The 18585-nt window shown below is 39.6% G+C and overlaps 1 protein-coding gene across 1 annotated transcript in view; it reads right to left on the minus strand.

Annotated features, from left to right (window-relative positions):
• Positions 1–18585, minus strand: part of ELL2 (elongation factor for RNA polymerase II 2) — a gene marked incomplete at both ends in the record, with an annotated part of 32155 nt that overhangs the window by 5206 nt on the left and 8364 nt on the right. Inside the window, 6 exons of the mRNA XM_080638350.1 lie at positions 2443–3007; positions 4464–4551; positions 4697–4821; positions 6917–7176; positions 9863–10026; positions 12386–12507. Coding sequence (XP_080494476.1) covers positions 2443–3007; positions 4464–4551; positions 4697–4821; positions 6917–7176; positions 9863–10026; positions 12386–12507 — 1324 coding nt within the window. The remainder of the gene's footprint in view (positions 1–2442; positions 3008–4463; positions 4552–4696; positions 4822–6916; positions 7177–9862; positions 10027–12385; positions 12508–18585) is intronic.

The following is an 18585-nucleotide window of genomic DNA, read 5'->3' on the forward strand; positions in this document are numbered from 1 at the left end:
GACTTTCAGCCTGGGAACAGCACTGATAACACCAATGTTTTCAGTTGTTACTAAGCAATATTTACTTTGACCAAGGACTTTCTGAGTCTCATGCTCTGCCAGGGAGGAGGGGAGGCCAGGAGGAAGCAGAGCCAGCACACCTGACCCAAACTAGTCAAAGAGGTATTCCATACCACAGCATGTCATGCCCAGTATGTAAACTGGGGGCAGTTACCTGGAAGGGATAGATCAATGCTCGGGTCAGGCTGGGTATCAGGCGGCAAGTGGTGAGCAGTTGTATTCTCTTCCCTTGTTATTTCCCTTATCATTATTATTATTGGTGGTAGCAGCAGTGGTTTGTGTTATACCTTATTTACCAGACTGTGCTTATCTCAACCCATGGGAGTTACATCCTTTTGATTCTCCTCCCCATCCCTCTGGGAGTGAGGGGAGGAAGAGGTGGGGAGTGTGTGAGCCAGCAGCTGCTTGGTTCTGAGTTACTGACTGGGCTTAAACCACAACAGCACGTATTTTTATAGATATAGATATATATATATACACATATATATCTCAACATCCAGGTTCCAGCAAGAAATACAGTAGAAAGCTAAAGTTCTTTTCATGCCATGTTTTTATCCCTTCATCCCTGCCAATTACAGATATCCAAAATTACATTTAATTTCAACACTCTTCTAAGCAGGAAAGTCAGTAGCATTGTATACAGGTTGCTGGCATTCAGGCTTCAATAACCTGCAATAAAGACTTGCTCCTCATTAACAGCAATGCATATTTCAAAGTTATTTGCACTTGTAAACTGCTCTTATGCTCTTTTAAATGTCATTATGAAAGCATGATATACTTCATCTCTAATCCCTCTTTTTAAAGAAGTATTTCAGGAGTATCCTGTCTTTTTGATAAATACGAAAAATAGCTGCTGTAATGAAAAGTTAGTAGGAACAGGAAGGAACACTCAGTATCTTGGTGATATCACTCTGCTTTTCATGTGGGGTTTTCTGGCAAGCTTAAAAACAATACAATTCTTTGTACTCATTATTAACTTGCACTGACACTCTGTAAACACAGTGTTTCTGCTAAAGCTCAATCATTCTTGCCAATCTCTAAGCTAACTGAGCTTTAAGTCATGGGGAGAAAAAACAGCCATCATGCAATGTTCCACTTGATTCTTCTGCTTTAATATTAAAATTATATGGTACAGCAGGAATATAAAAAGAAGTGTAAAAGTGGAAACAAATTTTGAGGGAAATGCCAACAGTAATATTAATAGTCACAGTATGTACAATACAACTTATGCGGACAATTTTGCTGTGAGCATTTAATTTCAAAAAAATTCAAGTGCATTTGTTGATATGGCTCAGCCCATTTCAAAGCTTCGCTGTAAGCACCAACTTGAAACATAGTACAGACTTTTCCTTACCTAGCTGTTCAGAGTTTTGTTACTAGCTTCTGGCGAAAGATGCTCACACGTTCATGAATTCAAGCATGAATATTTTCAAAGCAACCTCAAGCCGTGTGGGCACTGTGTAGTATATCCAGAGTTGATGTGAAAAGACCATCTTAAGGCACCTTTATCTAGGAGTGCAACAACACTTCAAAGAGGCACCCTGCATACACTGCAGATGCCTCCTACCTGTGATAGGAAAGGGCTAAACCTGACTTCTAATTTGTAAATTAAGCCTCTGAAATTAAACACACATTTAACAAAGGAACTGAACTCCACCTTATTTTCTGTGCGCTTATGTGTTAAGAAATAATGTATTCTTTGTGTGTTTCTGTTTAACTTTTCAATGCCATTTTAAGTGTGCACCATTTCTACACCTTTTGAAGTAATAAATTCTGCAGCCAAGGTGGAAAGGAGCTTACAGCACAGTTCAAACCAAACCTCTGGTAAAACTACATGTCAATTTATGCAGGTTTTAGACTTCCCATGAAATGGCAGAGTTTAATGAATATAATACACGATGAAAGACATTTATGTCACAGAATCATAGTGAGGGTTGGAAAGGACCTTAAGATCATCTAGTTCCAATCCCCTGCCATGGCGGGGGTAGACCATGTCTGATCTATGTGTTTCAGTAAACTAGTATGCAATAAATGTGTGACATGTTTTTATTTTCAACATGCAGACTTTAAAACCTGCTGGTGGAAAAAGAGTAAGTTTCAGTGAACTATCAGTGTTTTTCTAGTATCTAGCTCTTCCCTTTAACAAGTTTCTGCCCACCACAGCAATCCATTTAAGATTTCTTTGATTTAATGGTTTTTGCATTACACAGTGAGAATTCTTAAAAATGACCTTAATTTTCGGTAAGAATTTTCATGACTATAAACCTGGGATAATGGCAAAGCAAGTGAAAAAGTGACCACTCGTGTTTCCAGTCCCTAGATTGACTGGTGCTTTTCACCAGGGCTACCCATATAAGTATGTAGGAAAAGCAGTTTATTCACCTGAATCCAAACAGAAGGATTCTTCCAGCTTGGCAGTTTCTTCTTTTCTAACGTCTTTCTCCTTTTTGCTCACACTCCCAGTGTCCTGCATTTTGCTTTTGTCCTTCTCCTCCTGTTTTTTTACCTTTTCGGGATTTCGGTACCACATCGCATACTTCTCTTTTGCAGACTTGAGAGACTTCACCCGCATCACAGCTGGTGCTTGGGTACCCAAAGGAGTCTGAGAGGTGTATTTTTGTTGCTGGCTCTCATAGATGCTACTGTAATTTTGGGTGAAGCTGTCCACCAGCAAGTTTTTTGTCCCCTGACCATCAGAGGTGCTGGGGGAGCTGAAGCTGATGGTCTGAGGAGGGTTGTAAGTGGGAAGGGGTGTAGGAGGCAGTGGCTGAGGAGGAGGAGTAGTGGTGGCTGCAGGGGTTGCAGGCAGTGGATGGGCAGCACTGGCTTTCTCGCTGGAGGCCTGCAAGTGGCCACTGAATGCTGGCTGGACTTGACTGTTCAGGTGAGATATTCTCTGTATCTCGTTTATCAGAGGATCGAAAAATTTGTAACTCAAAAGTGGTTTCTGTGATAACATAAGACAATATTAAAAACATTATCAGAATTAAGTTTTGCTCCAATTCTGAAAAAGAAGTATTTCTGAGCAAGCAGATGTTGAAAACGCATCTTTTTTTAACTATAAGTAGCAGTCAAAAAAGGAATTACTGCACCTTATTACACTGTTTATTTCATTCTTAAGTTTCTAATCTTAGCAAGCTGTTCTTCAAATCTACAGCTAAAAGGTTTTGGGAGAAAGATGCTCTTTTCAGCAGCTCTATCAAAGGCTTCACCAAGATGAGGAGGTTGTTTAGGTACCAATTTCCATTTGGACATACCAGGTTAAGAGTCAGCTTTTGCTGTCACACAGCCATATTATTTCCTAAATAAACCCCAAGAAGCAAGCAGCAGTGTGCTTATCAGAGAGTGTGAAGTGCGAAGCTGGTAAGAATAGGTAAAACCCGAGTTTTACTACAGCTGTCATTCAGCTGGTTCTCCAACTGAAACATGGTTTTCTCTAGCAAGTATACACTGCTGATGTTGATGTACAAGGGGCAGCTTTGACAAGGAGCGCCAGTCAGTTGAAATAAATCCAGAATCTGTGTGTAGACAGGCAGCTGTAAAGAGGCTGTTGGGACCTGCACCATTTAACGCCCTAACTGGAAGAAAGTTAGGGGAAAAAAGAGGTCTGCCCTCCTTTTTCTATTTAAATGTAATCATCTCTGTGGTAAAAGACTTTCCATACTTCCCAGCTTATGGCTGTACGCTGCAAGCACTGAAACACAGTTTTAATCATAGAAGGTATCAAACTTTTTCTTAAAATAATATTTTTTTTTATGCAGAGTTTTGCAAGCTTCTCCTGAAAGGGTTTGCATTGTACTGTTGCACTGACAGGAAAACAGGATATACACATTTTAAGTCTAAAAAAGTTGGGAGAAGGCAGATGTAGTGCCTGCTGATTCAGATCTGCCTTTTCACACCTGGGAAACCCTGAATCAAAATTGGGTAATTAAATCATGCCTATAGGGAAAAAAAAAAAAAAAAAAAAAAAAAAAAAATTCCTCCGTGGATCACTACTGCAATTTGTCCTTTCTCTAGACTTTTTTAAAATAGTAGCATAAGGATATAGTAGCCTACATTAGCACTGGGGTAGCTGGTGTCAGAGATCAAGGTGTATTTACAAAATATTGTGCAGACCTAGGAATTGTTTATTTTTCTAAATAAACATTTAAGGTAATAAGCATTCTGAAACAGAGAACACTAAATATAGCAGCCCTTAGGCTATGTGACCTTAAGTTTTTTGCAGCCTTTGACAGTGCAACCATCTTTAAAAAAGTATAATAATTCAATTAGAAATAAATGTTCCAGTTTTTCATGTGTTAAAAACAATATCAGTCCTTCACATCACAGCTTTTACACCACTATAAAGTGTGATGTCCTAATACACTGTAAATAATGTTAAAAAAATAAACAAAACAAAGTACCTGAGAAGTTGATGGAGCACATGTGTTAGAAGTTACAGAAGATTCTGAACAGCTGGTGCTGGTGGCATTCTCAGAGGAATTTAATTTTCTGCAATGACAACCCAACATTTCAGGTTATAAGGCAAAAAAAAAAAGAAAACCAAAAACCTATGTTCTCTCATTACAGGGAAGACAGACATTCATTTCCCATTTTTTTAAATGGCTGTTTTCCCTTCCTTAGAGACTGAACTTACCTAGACAGTATTAACTCCAATGACTGTTTATCTATTTCACTGTATCCAGGCCAATCTTTCTGAATTTCTTTAAATAAATAATCCTTCAGAGAGAAAGTATTATCCTTTGGGTTCAGGTTGGCTACCTACAGGCAGACATTTAAGAAAATAAATGTTCATTATACCTAAATGCAAACTACAGAAATAAGATTGGGACTGCAAAACTTGATCAAAGCTCAAAACGAAATCACACACCAGTTTCGGGGTTTTTTTCAGATGTGACAATCAAAGTAGCTCTCAGATAACGAGTGCCAATTTTAAAAAATGTGGTCAAATTGGTATGTAGAAATTTGGATGTCAGAAAATGCCAAACTGCTGCAAGCCTGGAGAAGAGAAGGCTGCATGGAGACCTCATAGCAGTCTTCCAGTATCTGAAGGAGGGCTATAGGGATGCTGGGGATGGACTCTTCATTAGGGACTGTAGTGATAGGACAAGGGGAAACGGATTCAAACTCAAAGAGGGGAAGTTTAGATTGGATATAAGGAGGAAGTTCTTCACTGTGAAGGTAATGAGGCACTGGAATGGATTGCCCAAGGAAGTTGGGAATGCTCCAACCCTGGTGGTGTTCAAGGCCAGGTTGGACAGAGCCTTGGGTAACATGGTTTAGTGTGAGGTGTACCTGCCCATGGCAGGGGGGTTGGAACTAGATGATCTTGAGGTCCTTTCCAACCCTAACTATTCTATGATTCTATGATTCTAAGCATGTATGAAATGTACTCTATGAAAATCTCTCTCTGCACCCTGTGTCTGATTTTTTTATCTTTAAAACAGAATTAAGAATCAAGGCAAACTATGCCAAAACTTTAAATATTCACTGCATGAAATACATCAATAAGCCAAGTTTTTTATTTTCTTTTTCCTTTTTAAGAACTGAAGTACACTATCTTCACATACAAATTCAGATTTCTTCAACTTCAGAAGGACACCTACTGTTCCCTCTACACAGCTATACTGTGATGGCAGAGCACAGACTACCTGGAACAATGCATGTCTTCCATCATTCCATTAATGACCACAGTATGTCATCATTTGTCTTGATAAACTGAACTGCATCTCTTTAAGTGCTTGAGTGACAAGAAACTATAGCTTTTTCCTGAACAGTTCTATGTGGTAACTAGCCCTAAGCTTCTTCATTTATCCCATCAGTTTTAAGACATATTGAAGTTTTACGGCCTGAGAAGAAGTAACTACACTCACCTCTAACAAGTTTCATTTTGGCAATGAGATTTAGTGCTGAAATGTTTAAGGAGAGGTGTACAGGCCCAAATGCACTTTTCTGTTTTGGAGACACAGGGTTGATTACAGAAAAGTACGGTCATGAGAAGGTCGTGTGTATGCCTTGCTACCTTTGAAAATTAAATGGGTTTGTATCTTCAAATAAAAAGTAACTCAAGAAGTTAAAATGAACTAGTAAAACCTTGAGACCATTTACACCTAAAGTGGTGGTTTAGACTTCTACACCCAATACCTGTTCCGACTTCTGAAGAAAACCTCAAAGAAAAACAGTCTCCTATCAATTTGCCCCATACAAAATGCAGAATAACATATCAACACACCACCACTACCACTTGTCATGGCTTTGCTTATTTTTTCCCTCCAAAACATGACAGACAAATAATAATAATTCATGTCTGTGTGCATGTCTGCCTGTCCCCAGCTTAAAAAAGCATTAAAAGTAATAAAGATACCCTGAAACCATAATTCACTTCTTAAAAACAGAACTGAAGGTGCATTCTAAAAGCAGGAAACATGTGCATATTTGATCTTAGCAAGTTCAGGCTGCTGCTTTTACATTTATACAAAAAGACTCATTATGAAGCCAAGAGAAACGTGAATAAAAAATTACTTCACACAGTTGAGAGAATATATAGTCAGTTTCTCTCAGTTAAGCAGCTAAGCAGTGCAAGTATAAGAGAGAACAAAATAAGACATTAGGAGCAACAAAGCTAGAAACAGTTAATTATTGCCTGCCATTCTAGCAAAATCAAAACACTCCCCCAGAACTTTTCATTCTTTCTTGCCTTTCCTCACATGGACATGCAGTTTGGGGCATCTGCATAAAACAAGGAGCATTATGTACATTGTTTATTATTTTCAAATTTAAACACTGGAGTCACACAGCTTAAAATTATAAGACTAGCAGGAAGGAAAAATTGCTGGCACAAACTCCATGGTCTCACCTGCTGCAGGATAATTCCAAGGGAATTCTTGTCCTTTTGGTTTACACCATCTTTCTGCAAGCGAGCAAGTAACTCTGGTTTCTTATAATTCTTCAGTGCCAGTAAGTGAATCACCCTGTCCCTATATGGTCGCTGAGAAACAGCAGTTACTGTGCGAGTTTTCCGTATCGTGTTTGCAGGGTTCATAGGAGTTGATCTCTTCCTGACAGGCACAAAATCTGGAATGCCTTCTGGTCCTCTTTTAACTGGTAGTCTTCTTCCTAAAGCAACAGTAAAAAAACCAAAAAAAAACCCAAACATAAACAAGACAAGGAAGTTGATGTTTACCAGATAAACTCTGAAAATTGTATTTAGTTAGCATTTCAACATCTATTAGAATACAGGTAGTAAAGATGCATCGAGCTAGGCATTAACAAAGAAATAGTCAATATTAAAAAAAGCTGGCAAATAAGCGATTGATTTGTACCTGTAGGAAGACAACTGATTATCTATATGGATGGGGCTTTTATTATTTTTCCAGTTTATAAGCTCAAGCACTGAACACCCAAAACCAGGCATTCTTTTTAGATGAGTACTCTAAAGTATGATGCAAAGGTCCTCCATATAATTAGAAAGATTTCCTCTTAAAGTCTAGAGAGACCACATCTACAGAATTAATTGCATCACTGCTTAAAGAAACTAATGATGCTTAGTGTTAATCACTTGAGTTACCGTAAGTTACACCACATTTTAAGCTGAAATGTTCCCCTATTATTAAATAAGATCAGGTTTGTTTGGAACAACACAACAAAAATTTAACAGTTCTTGGGCCCAGGGCCAGCGAAGTTTTAAAACATGGCCTGCACAGGGCTTTGGATCAAACTCTACAAAAAGATGTGTTTCGCAAGAGGAGGCACAATTCAAGTACTTGCAAGCGATGCGTCCAGAATTTAAAAACAATACCCACCAACCTGAATCTCAGTTTTCCAGAAAAAGACACAAACTTCTCTAACCTGTGTTTTTAAATAGCATTTGCTATCAGACAGAAAAGAGGTTTCTCAGAATACTACAGAAAATCTTTGTAGTAAATATTGTTTCTAATCCAACAGAGGATGTAACACAACCCAGGTATTTTTCCAAAACCAACAACTCATGTTTAGTACATGAGGGACACTTGCTGAGTGAGAAAATCCAGAGGTTGCTCTTTTCTATCAGACACACAGAGAGACTGAGCTGTGCTTATGTACTTACTACACGTTCGTAGGAACAGCAAAAATTTGTTTCCATTTTTGCAGTGGAGGCCAAACCTTTATAACCTTTCCACCCTGCATGCTCCCTGAACTCTGCCCTTCTGGTTTTCAGGAGCAAACCTCACCATGCAAACACACATGGTTACATTTTTCAGAACAGTATGAACTTGTTAATTGTTTATTGAATGCATTACAAATGTTTTGACAAGTTTAATTCAATGCAGGTACACAAAACCCTGGCACAGACAATAGTGTAAACAGCATTCAAACAAAATACCTCCTAAAGTCGTCTCTGATTCACTTAAATAATTAAAAAAAAAACAACCCAACCCTGAAAACATAGCCAAGCATCAACATGATTAACAACCCCAGTTCCAGTTCGTAATTCGTCCTGCATGAAGCATGTTGCAAAGTCATCCTTGTGATCTATCAACAACTAGACCTGTCCTACGTGAGTATCCTCACAATGCCAGTCTGAAACAAAAGTACCCTAAATATTGTAACCATCCTACCGCCAGTCTTAAAACCCAATTTACCTAATGTTAAATATTCACTTAAGATCTATTTAAGCCACCAACAAGAATCACGCAGATGATTCAAGTGTCAAATAGAGCTTCCCCAGTGAGACATTTTGAAATACATGAAAGTGGCACCTCTCACATTGCCATTAACTAGCAGTTTAGACAAAACAGTGGAAGCAGTCCCAACTTCATGTCCTGGTATCAACCTGTGCCAAGCTCCCTGGTTGTCAAGGATACACACATCTCCAAAAGCTGTGATGACTCTGGCTAAAAAAACTCTGCAGTACACTGAGGAAAAGCAAGCCTTGCACCACGACTCATCACTGATGTCCATGCTGGCAGAGGACCGCAGGCACAGCCAGGGAGAGCCTGTGTTACTTAACGAAGACGGATGAGCAAGGTTCAGCTTGCTGCTGTGGGCAGGACCGCTGCTGCCCATACCACTGAGTGCCTGTAAGATGGATGCTTACCTTGTGTCTATCTGCAAGCTCCTCAGGGAAATGTTTTGTGGAAAACGATGAAATCCATGGGACAATGCCAACATCACCTTACTTTAACTTTTTAAACAACAACAAAAAAAATAAACAAAAAACCCAAACAAACAAACCAAAACAACAACCAAAGCCACGGTCTTGTGGTAATAGTTACTTACTAATCACCAAGACATAACATAAATAAAACTTAACCAGCATTAGAAAGTGTGAAAAGCAACGTTTTTTCATATTAAATTTCTGAATTTGTATGAGACTTCCTGAATTTTGTTTGTGGGGTTTTTGTTTTGGTTTGGTTTTTTTCTTAGGTTATAAATTAAGTGTAATGGTTTAGCATAATGTTTAGGTCCTCACAAGTGCTGTTACAACAAAAAATAAAAACGAAAACAGTGGCTACTAAAGCAGCGAATTTAAGTGCATTGGATAGTGAAAACCCCTCACCTCAGTAGTCAAAATTTCAACCAGTCAAGAAATATAGGGGCTAAGAAGGCCTGGCAGGCTTTCTGAGCAGGCTTTCTGAGGGAAAAGAATAAAGGCCGATGTCTAACCACAGCAATAGGACACTGCAAGTCTGTAACATGAAGGCAAGCTACCTACACTTGAAATCTTTAAACACACCATCTTTCCGAAGAATACACTGAAAAGATGAATTACTGAGTTTGAAAACTTACAGATAATCTAGTAAAAAAGGAAATACCACCATACCTAAAACCGGTGCACCAGGTTTAATAAACCTTGCACTTCGACTCCGCGTCTCCTCTTCCGCCTGGGCCATGCGCTCTCCGGTCTTCACATGGGAATCAGTTGTTGCACATACTGTAATTTTATTCTGTATACTTCCCAGGCAACTGAGTTGGGAGAGTCCAGAACTACAAAAACATTGAAAAAGGTTGAGCCCAAGCACTAGCTCAGATTTAGAAGTGTGGTTGTGTCAGGAACTTCAAAACCTGTCTTAACAGGTGAAGAAAAATGTTTTCTAGTTCTGACAGGTAGCTAGGGTGTAAATACATTTCAAATTGTCTCTACACACCCAAATTGTTTAACTGTCAGCGTAATTACAATCTCCTCATGTAACTGTACTTGGGCAGGCTCAGGGCTGTGCTGGTAATGGCTGCCATGACAATGGCAGGGACACCCCAGAGAGTCACACCAGTGCTTAAGTGTGCTTTTGCTCCACCTGCCCGCTCCTCTGAGGACTCACATTTGAGAAGAGGCACTGAGAGCAAACCCTGTATGAGGGGAAGGATGGCAATGTCTCCTTGATGGCTTCAGGGCAGGTGCTGGGCTCCAGGAGGTGTTTCTGGAGAAGCCCAGCCCACCATGATCAGTCCAAGGGCACACACAGAGCTTTCTTTGAACTGACCTAACAACCATTGCTCGTAACAAGGACGCTGTGCGGCACCCGTCACTGAACAGCTCTGACTAAGAAAAGGACACAAGCTTTAGCTAACCTGAAACACTTTAACCACCCTAAACTCCCCACCAAGGCTTCAAGAAGAAGGGTCAAGCATCTCATGTCTCAACTTAGATAATTTCTGAAAGTCACAAAGCTGGACCAAGCCAATGGCCAGTATTTCAGCTGCAATTTTGTCCATAGCCTAGAGCTATGTATTCCTTGCTCTGAAATCACCACATGAACAACAATGAGAAAGATCCTTCTTGCCATATAAAGCACAGCTTTTAGCCATTGCCCTCTTCCCTGAACATCCCTGACCTCACACTCTTTTTCACAACCAGAATGGCTGAGCACGGACTGTGACACGCAATCCTCCTCCTTGGGCTGCACAATCCTTCTCCAAGCCAGTGTTGAAGGTAGAGCTGTCTTGAGCACAAAATTAGACTAGACAAGCTGCAGAGAGCAGTTCTGGTTTTATCTTTTTTTAAAAAAACCAAAAAACAAAAAAAACCCGACTCTGCGTGTAACACTACTCAAGTTTTGCATTAACATTGCAGTCACTTTGCATAAACTGAGAGCTGGCTACAAAGGGCCTTGTAGTCAAACCACAGTTGACTACCACAAACTACCAGAGTAAAGTAACATTTGACTATCACATTTGACAAACCACAAAACTACCTAGACATGCTATCCAGAATTATTCAGAGCTAAAGCAGATTAAATTTAATCTTTAAAATTACAATTTCATTTAACTGAAGGTATTCCTTCCCAAAGAAGCAGATGCCTTCAGAGATGCTTGGGAGAGTGGGCAGGACCTCTCATGCCTGACATGCACTTCTACCAGCTGCCTTGGCAGCTGTCTGGCTCCTTTCAGATACAGTAAAAGCCCAAAAGAAAATCCCAAAAAACCCCACACTGCCCAAGCTCTCCCAGGTCTGCCACTAAACCATTCGGCTTTTTGCCAATCCCATCATCTAAGTGAGCTCATTGAAAGACTGTACTGTAGTAGAAACAAGGAGGATGAGGATGCTGAGAGATCTCCTGTTAGGCAAAGAGCTTACTAAATCAGCTTATTTTCTTATTGCTCCTAAAACCTGCTATCTATACAAATCTCAGCTTTGAAATTGAGGCCAGAAGCTCTCTTGTGACCAAGAACCTGAGCAGCACCTTTTGGAGACCTGTGCTGGTGTGCCTGCTTTTTATCTGCTTCCCAAATTGATACATGAACTCTGTCTGCAATGTGCTAATTAATCAAATGGAACAAACAGTTATTCAGTGCCACCGTTACTAGACTAAACATAGTATTCTATAAGCTGAAGCAAATGGTATCTTCTTGATTTTTTAATAGATGTTAACACTGTTCAATTTGAGTCAAAGCACCAGGACAAGGTGCTGCTGTATTACATTTGGGTCCTGAAACACCATGGTCATAACAGTTATGGGTAAGGCCACTGATTTATGTGGTTCTTAAAATAAGACAACCATCCATTATGGCCAGCATGCTAGCACGCTGCCAGCCATAATCATATTTACATATGGTTGTAGAATGGATTTGGTCTAGCCTGGATGATGCTGAGCTCAAAATGCTTTCAAAAACAGCACTAGGAAGTTAGAAAGTACTAAAAAAGTTACTTTTGAAAGAGCAAAACCAAAAAGAATTCTACGTAAAAGCAAGTATTTATAACTAGTAAGAAATCATGCCATTGCTAGGAATTAATTTTCTACTGCAGCTCACCAGCAGAGCGTGCTCCTGTTAAAGGTTTTCGCTGTATGTTCAAAGCCACAGAATCTACTTAAATTTGCAATGAAAGAAAACGTTAAGCAAAACTTACCCTGAGGCCTTTTGCTGGAGCAGGTCAAAGCTTCCCTGAGAATAATCTTCGCCAATATTTGACACTAAGAAGTTAAATGTATTCATTTCATTTGGCTGATCAACTTTGGGAATTTTAACAAGCTAAAAGAAAAAGAAAAAGAAGAAGTTTATGTAAAAACTTCAGTCTACACTTTTCTACTTGCAATTAACTAGGACCATAATTTTAAATGACAAACTGTGATTCAAAAGTTTTCTTATGATTTCAATCACATTACTAGAAAGGCTGCTTTGGCACAATTTTCCCTCTGGAAGCAGCACTGGCTATGTGTCTGTCACAGCAGTAACTGCACTGGAAAAACTACCATCGATCAGCCTCTCAACTCAGCAAAGCGCTTAAGTAGCAAGCCATCCTTTCGCATTTAGTGGAATTAATACACACATGCTTAACTTTAAACGCATGCACCCAAGTATAATTAAATGGACCGAAGCTCAGCTGGCGGAACAGACGAGTGCAATTCACAGACCATACTGGACATGGTCCCAACTTCGTGGTTTATTTGGTCCCAATGAAGCAGATGTGGGAATTAGCTCCAAGAATGGAAAAAAACTCCAGCAACACCCAAATTACAAGAGTAAAACTTCTTAAAAGTATAAATTTCAACTTCAAGAGGAGTTAAAATTTTTCTTCTACTCAGCTCTAGATGAAATTATTTGCATAAATGCAAAATGCAAATATTTCTGTAAGCTTAATCAGATGTAGTAACATGGGATTTCCCTGGCTGAACTAATGAGTTAGTACAGAATTTGCTGTGTCCTGCTGGAACTTAAAAATGTAAATATGAGAAAGCATTAAATTGATAATTGGCATAAGCACGTTTTTTAATCTGCTGCCATATAAAACAATACTGAAGCACAAAAAGCCTCCCGCCATCCAACTACTGTATTCTAGAGGTAAAACTAGCTGGCAATAAATCTAAAAAAAAAAAGCTATTCTTCTGAAATTTACTTGACTTTTTAATGGAATATTAAGTAAGATGGACAAAGATATATAAAAGCAGTATTTGACAGACTTTTAGAAATCTTTCAATATTTTGCTTGTGAGATTGGCTTCATAAACTTCAATGTAATTTGCACAACGCCCTACTACAACACAATTCCATTACGATTTATATTTTAATCATTAGTTCTGGCAGAGCTTGTAACAGCTTGGGACAGTGACTGGATGTGAAAGAGAAAAGCAAGTCACCTGAACACCATACTCTTCCACTTAAGCTTGAAGTACTAGTATGCTTAAAAGTTCAATACATGCATTTTATGTAAGAATGGAAATAAATTGGGAGAGTTACCAAACACATAATCTTGGATTACATGTGCAGCTTTACCTTTTAATGATTGTGAAGGTTACTACAGGGTAACTATAAACCTGAGATGACCATCCGGGCCTAAATGACACTAAAAATCATCTACTTTCTCAAAATTTGCTACCACTGATTGAATGTTTCAGTATAGTGGTTTTACTATAAATACTGCAGGTATGTATGTATGAATTTGACAATTTGAAATCAACCCACTGTAGCAGAGGTAGTGCCTTTTAGCCTGATACACTTTCTGGAAAAACAGCTATCTACTATGACCAAGCCAAGGCTGGCCCTCAAGAAATACAGACGAACACAAGAAGCAGGTAAGTGTTGCTATGCATGCTGGGACTCATTCTCAAAGTTTATTTTGAGTAAATCTTTATTTTCCATTGATCAGCCTAAAGAATGCATATGCACAGAAACATAGTGCATATACATCAAGCATTTCTGTACCCTCATATTTATATCTGAAATTCTGGAAGGCTGCTGTGGGTATCAAACCTCAGAGTGCCTCAGTGTGTTTTGATGCAATAAAGTGAAGGCAGAAGCAGCCTTGGAGCACATTTAAAAACATGTTTGTTGCTGTTCCACTGTCTTCAGTGAGGTCTTACTTCTCTCTCAGATATTGAAAAAGACATTGATAAAGTATGAGAAAAATAAGTCTGCCTCCTTACCGGCAGATGCCTATGAAGCTTATCACCAACAATGACCTCCCAGGAGCAAACTCAAATGGAAACACTGAATGTTTTAAAGATTCCCTCACACACACAGGCTGAAGATGGTGAGGGAGCCATCTGCTGCAACCACTGTGACAGCTGTCTTTGCAGAAGCAAAGAAAAGGGTCTAGAAATTTACTTTCATTCTCAAATTTTTAGGATATATTTTTCTCAAACTTTGTAAGAACTAGATGACCATTGCTCAGGCCTTTTCTAAAGGAAATCCCATATGAAAGAAAGGAGTAAGTTGGTATGGCATTCTCTTTAATTAAAAAAAAAAAGAAAAAAAGAAAAGCATACAATACATATAACAAAAAGTGAAAGAACAGACATTCTGTAGAGGTTAAGTTTCAAAGTTTTTATGGGTTTGAAATTTGAGACTTTAGGACAAAATGGTAAAGTCTTCTTACTTCAAGCTGTTCGGAAACAAAAGAATGCAGAGAACACTTCTAAACCTTCACAAATGAAAATAAGTGACATAGGACAGTAGGATACCAAGCCTATTTCAGAATCACAGAATGGTGTCCTTTTAACTGACACACACACACACACACAAAAAAAATCAAGACTTAAACACATGTGAACTCTGGTATGCTCCAATCAAGCATCTGTACAACCTGGGGAAAGCCAGACAGAAGAGGGCATTGCCGAAACCATTGTTTGTGACGCACAGAGGTACCCCATTCCTGCCTCATGCCTTTCACCCCATGATAGGAGAGTTTTCCCAGCAAAACCCAGTGCTGCAGACCCTTCAGTGTTATCAGTCTGATGTGCATGGAGAGCAGCATGCTGTGCCCTGACCTGGCCCCTAGTGTCACATCTGGCCAGGCTGGAGCACTTCAGAACAAGTATCGAGCAACTTGACCCTCTGCTGTCTATTCTAAAATGCTAGTTTAAATTCTATGCACTCAAACTGGTTGCAATTTCTCACCATCTAATGGATTTAGTAATAAAGAATATCCACTAGAACAATTCAGACCCTTGACTTTAATCCCTTCCTCTTAATAATTGATTTCTGGATCTATCATATTACCCTATCTCACTCTGACATACCATCCTCATTTGACTCTCAAATGCAGGAGCAGTTTTAATCATTTTCTCCAAAAGCTCCTGTGCAGAATCACTCCAGTTTCTCTGGCTCTTAGCTTTTTGTCACTTCTGTCCTCCTCTTTTCCGTCATTCCTGCTGGTACTGTATGCTGTTACAGTATTCTCAATTCGGGCCAGATGTATTTTGCTCTCCAAGTCTGAGTGATACAATCACAGAATGGTTTAGGTTGGAAAGAAACTTAAGATCATACAGTTCCAGCCCCCTGCCACAGGCAGAGACACGTCACACTAAACCTTGCTGCCCAAGGTCCCATCCAGCCTGGCCTTGAACACTGCCAGGGATACAGCATTTACTACTCCTTTGAGCAACCTGTTCCAGGGCCTCACCACCCTCACAGTAAAGAACTTCTTCCTTATATCTAACCTGAACTTCGCCTGTTTAAATTCGAACTCACAACCCCTTGTCCTGTCACTACAGTCCCTAATGAAGAGTCCCTCTCCAGCATCCTTGTAGGCCCCCTTCAGATACTGGAAGGCCGCTCTGAGGTCTCCACGCAGCTCCTATTCTGCAGGCTGAACAGCCCCAACTTTCTGTCTTCGTATGGGAGGTGCTCCAGCCTCCTAGCAGCCTCCTCTGGACTTGCTCCAGCAGCTCCATGTCCTTATGTTGAGGACACCAGAACTGCACACAATACTCCAAACGAGGTCTCAAGAACAGAGTAAAGTCACCTAATCTCTTTCTGAACATATCTACCTACTCTCTCTTCTTGTTCTTCCATAGTACTGCATCATCTTATCAGGTTGACATGAGCACTATATTTTCAGGTGCCTCTGTTCAGCATATGTGTTCAAGTCTTCTCTCTCTCTCAATCTCTCTCCTCTTTGTCTTTTCTCAGAATCATTTCAACCTTACCATCTCACCTTTTAAGGATAAGATATGGTAGCTCCCAAACCACACCCACTTCACACTGTAAGCCTCTATACGGGGTTAAAGGAGGGAAAAATGAATATTTGCAGAGCTCTCCAATTTAGGGATGTGCATTGCTGCAGGAGATCAAGGACATCACCAGCTACAGGTATACCATATGCCTCGTAAATTCTGTCTAATAAATTTAGTTGGAAGTTGCAGGACATAACAGAGAAAGTTAAAAATAAAGGAGGGAAGCCACATCATGGAAAGAGCAGTTTTCTGAAACATTATCACTACAGAAGTACACTGGACTATAAACAGACTTTAATTTTTATATATTTAAATGTATTCCTACTGCATTAAAAGTTAACTGGCAATATTCACATTCCTCAGGGCTATTTTATCTAACACAGCATAGCTGCTACATTCTCCAGGCAGCTTAGGTGTATGTACTCCAAAATTTTTAATTACAAGGTATTTCTTAAAAATTATGCTGTAATGATCCATTTCTTGCAGTCCCTCTGTGTCCTTCAGGTATTTCAGCCATCAGCAGACATTACCATCCAGACTGTCTGGGAGTGAGATATTCCCAAACAAAAGAAAAGGTCTCCTTCCCAAAGACTGACCTGTGATCTGGTGCAAAAGTTTATTTTAACAATCACCAGCTATTTTATTAATTCATAAATCACAGGGTTCTTACCTATGTTTTGTGCAAACTGTTTCAGCACAGTTTCAGTGGTTCTTGAGCTGAACAGCATCTAGAGGGTATCTATGCAGTATGGACAAATGATTTACTATCCTAAAGAATGCAAACCACCTTACTGCACTAGCAGATTTGCTGTCATGCCTTCAGAGGCCATCTATATACTTCCATCAAGCTCCACATCCCTTCAGAGCAACTCTACCATGCAACAGAAAAAAATTAAGCTTGCTGGTGGGGTTTTTTTGTTGTTTTTTCGGGTTGGGGTGTTTTTTTTTTTTTTGCAATATGACTGCAGAACCCCTCTGGCATGAATACTGGCTTCTTGTTAAACATATATATGAAATAAAAGCTCATCCCTTGCCTCTTCTCGCGTAAGTCTCCTTTCCTCAACTCCCAAATGTAACACAATTTTAGACCACTCCAAGCCAGAAGGCACCTGTATTTCTCCTCTCCAGCCTTTATGATCATCCGTAGAGGTCTGGGACTAGAATATGCATAACCAGAGGTGGAATATGGGATATTAAATAGTTAAAAAAAAATATCTGTTTTTAATATTAGTATTTTATCCTCATCTGGAAGTTAAGACAGTTGCATGAACTGCAGAGGAAATACTTTTGAGAGACAAAAATCACTGTCTGTCTTTAGCAGCATTTAAGGAAATTCTTTGCCATCATAGGTGACCTGCAACACCTTGGCAAGAATGCATCTGAATACTCTTCACTCTGGAAACCTGCAACTGGAAATCAGTCCAGAGGAGGAAGGCAGACATTTCGAAGGGCCAGGCCAGTCCTCTGTCATGCAACTGGTGTACTCTGGAAATACTAAGTACATGGCTGCACAATACAGAGAAAATGACCTAACCATTTCCCTCCTGCAGTAGGTACAGTAGTGAATGTCCTGTTTTAATTTATCACCTGCCCTAACATCCTTAAATTTCTCTCCTTATTGCTGAGACTTAGGCTCTGGGAAACTCCTGCAATAACTTCTTTCATTTACATTTCTTTAAATATGGATAGATTTGAAATTGTACTTTGATCTAGTGTGAGGTATCCCTGCCAAAGGCAGAGGGCTTGGAACTAGACGATCTTAAGGTCCTTTCCAACCCTAACTATTCTATGATTCTATAAGAGCTTATTACTTCTGCAGCAAGCAGCAAAGTCCCTGCAGATGTTTCCATCTTAAAGAGCAAGTGAGCAAACCTTACTGCTGAGTTACAAGATGAAAAAGCACAGGCCTGGATTAACATTTTAGTAGAAACAAGGGTGACAACACTGAAAGTTAACAGTTGGCTCTTCAGCAGTCTTGTGGCCCCCAGATTTTGACACTTTTTGATAAAAGCCCCAGATTTTTTACAGCTGAGAAACAAAGCCTCCCCCAGCCTAGTAACATCTCAAACTTCACATACTACTGCCTTGAAGCTGCTACCAGAGAACATGGAATAAAGCAGCACATGAACTTTTGCACAGAATGAGCAGGTGCAGGG

This window comes from Psittacula echo, assembly GCF_963264785.1.
Source record: "Psittacula echo genome assembly, chromosome: Z".
NCBI classification, from domain to species: Eukaryota; Metazoa; Chordata; class Aves; order Psittaciformes; family Psittacidae; genus Psittacula; species Psittacula echo.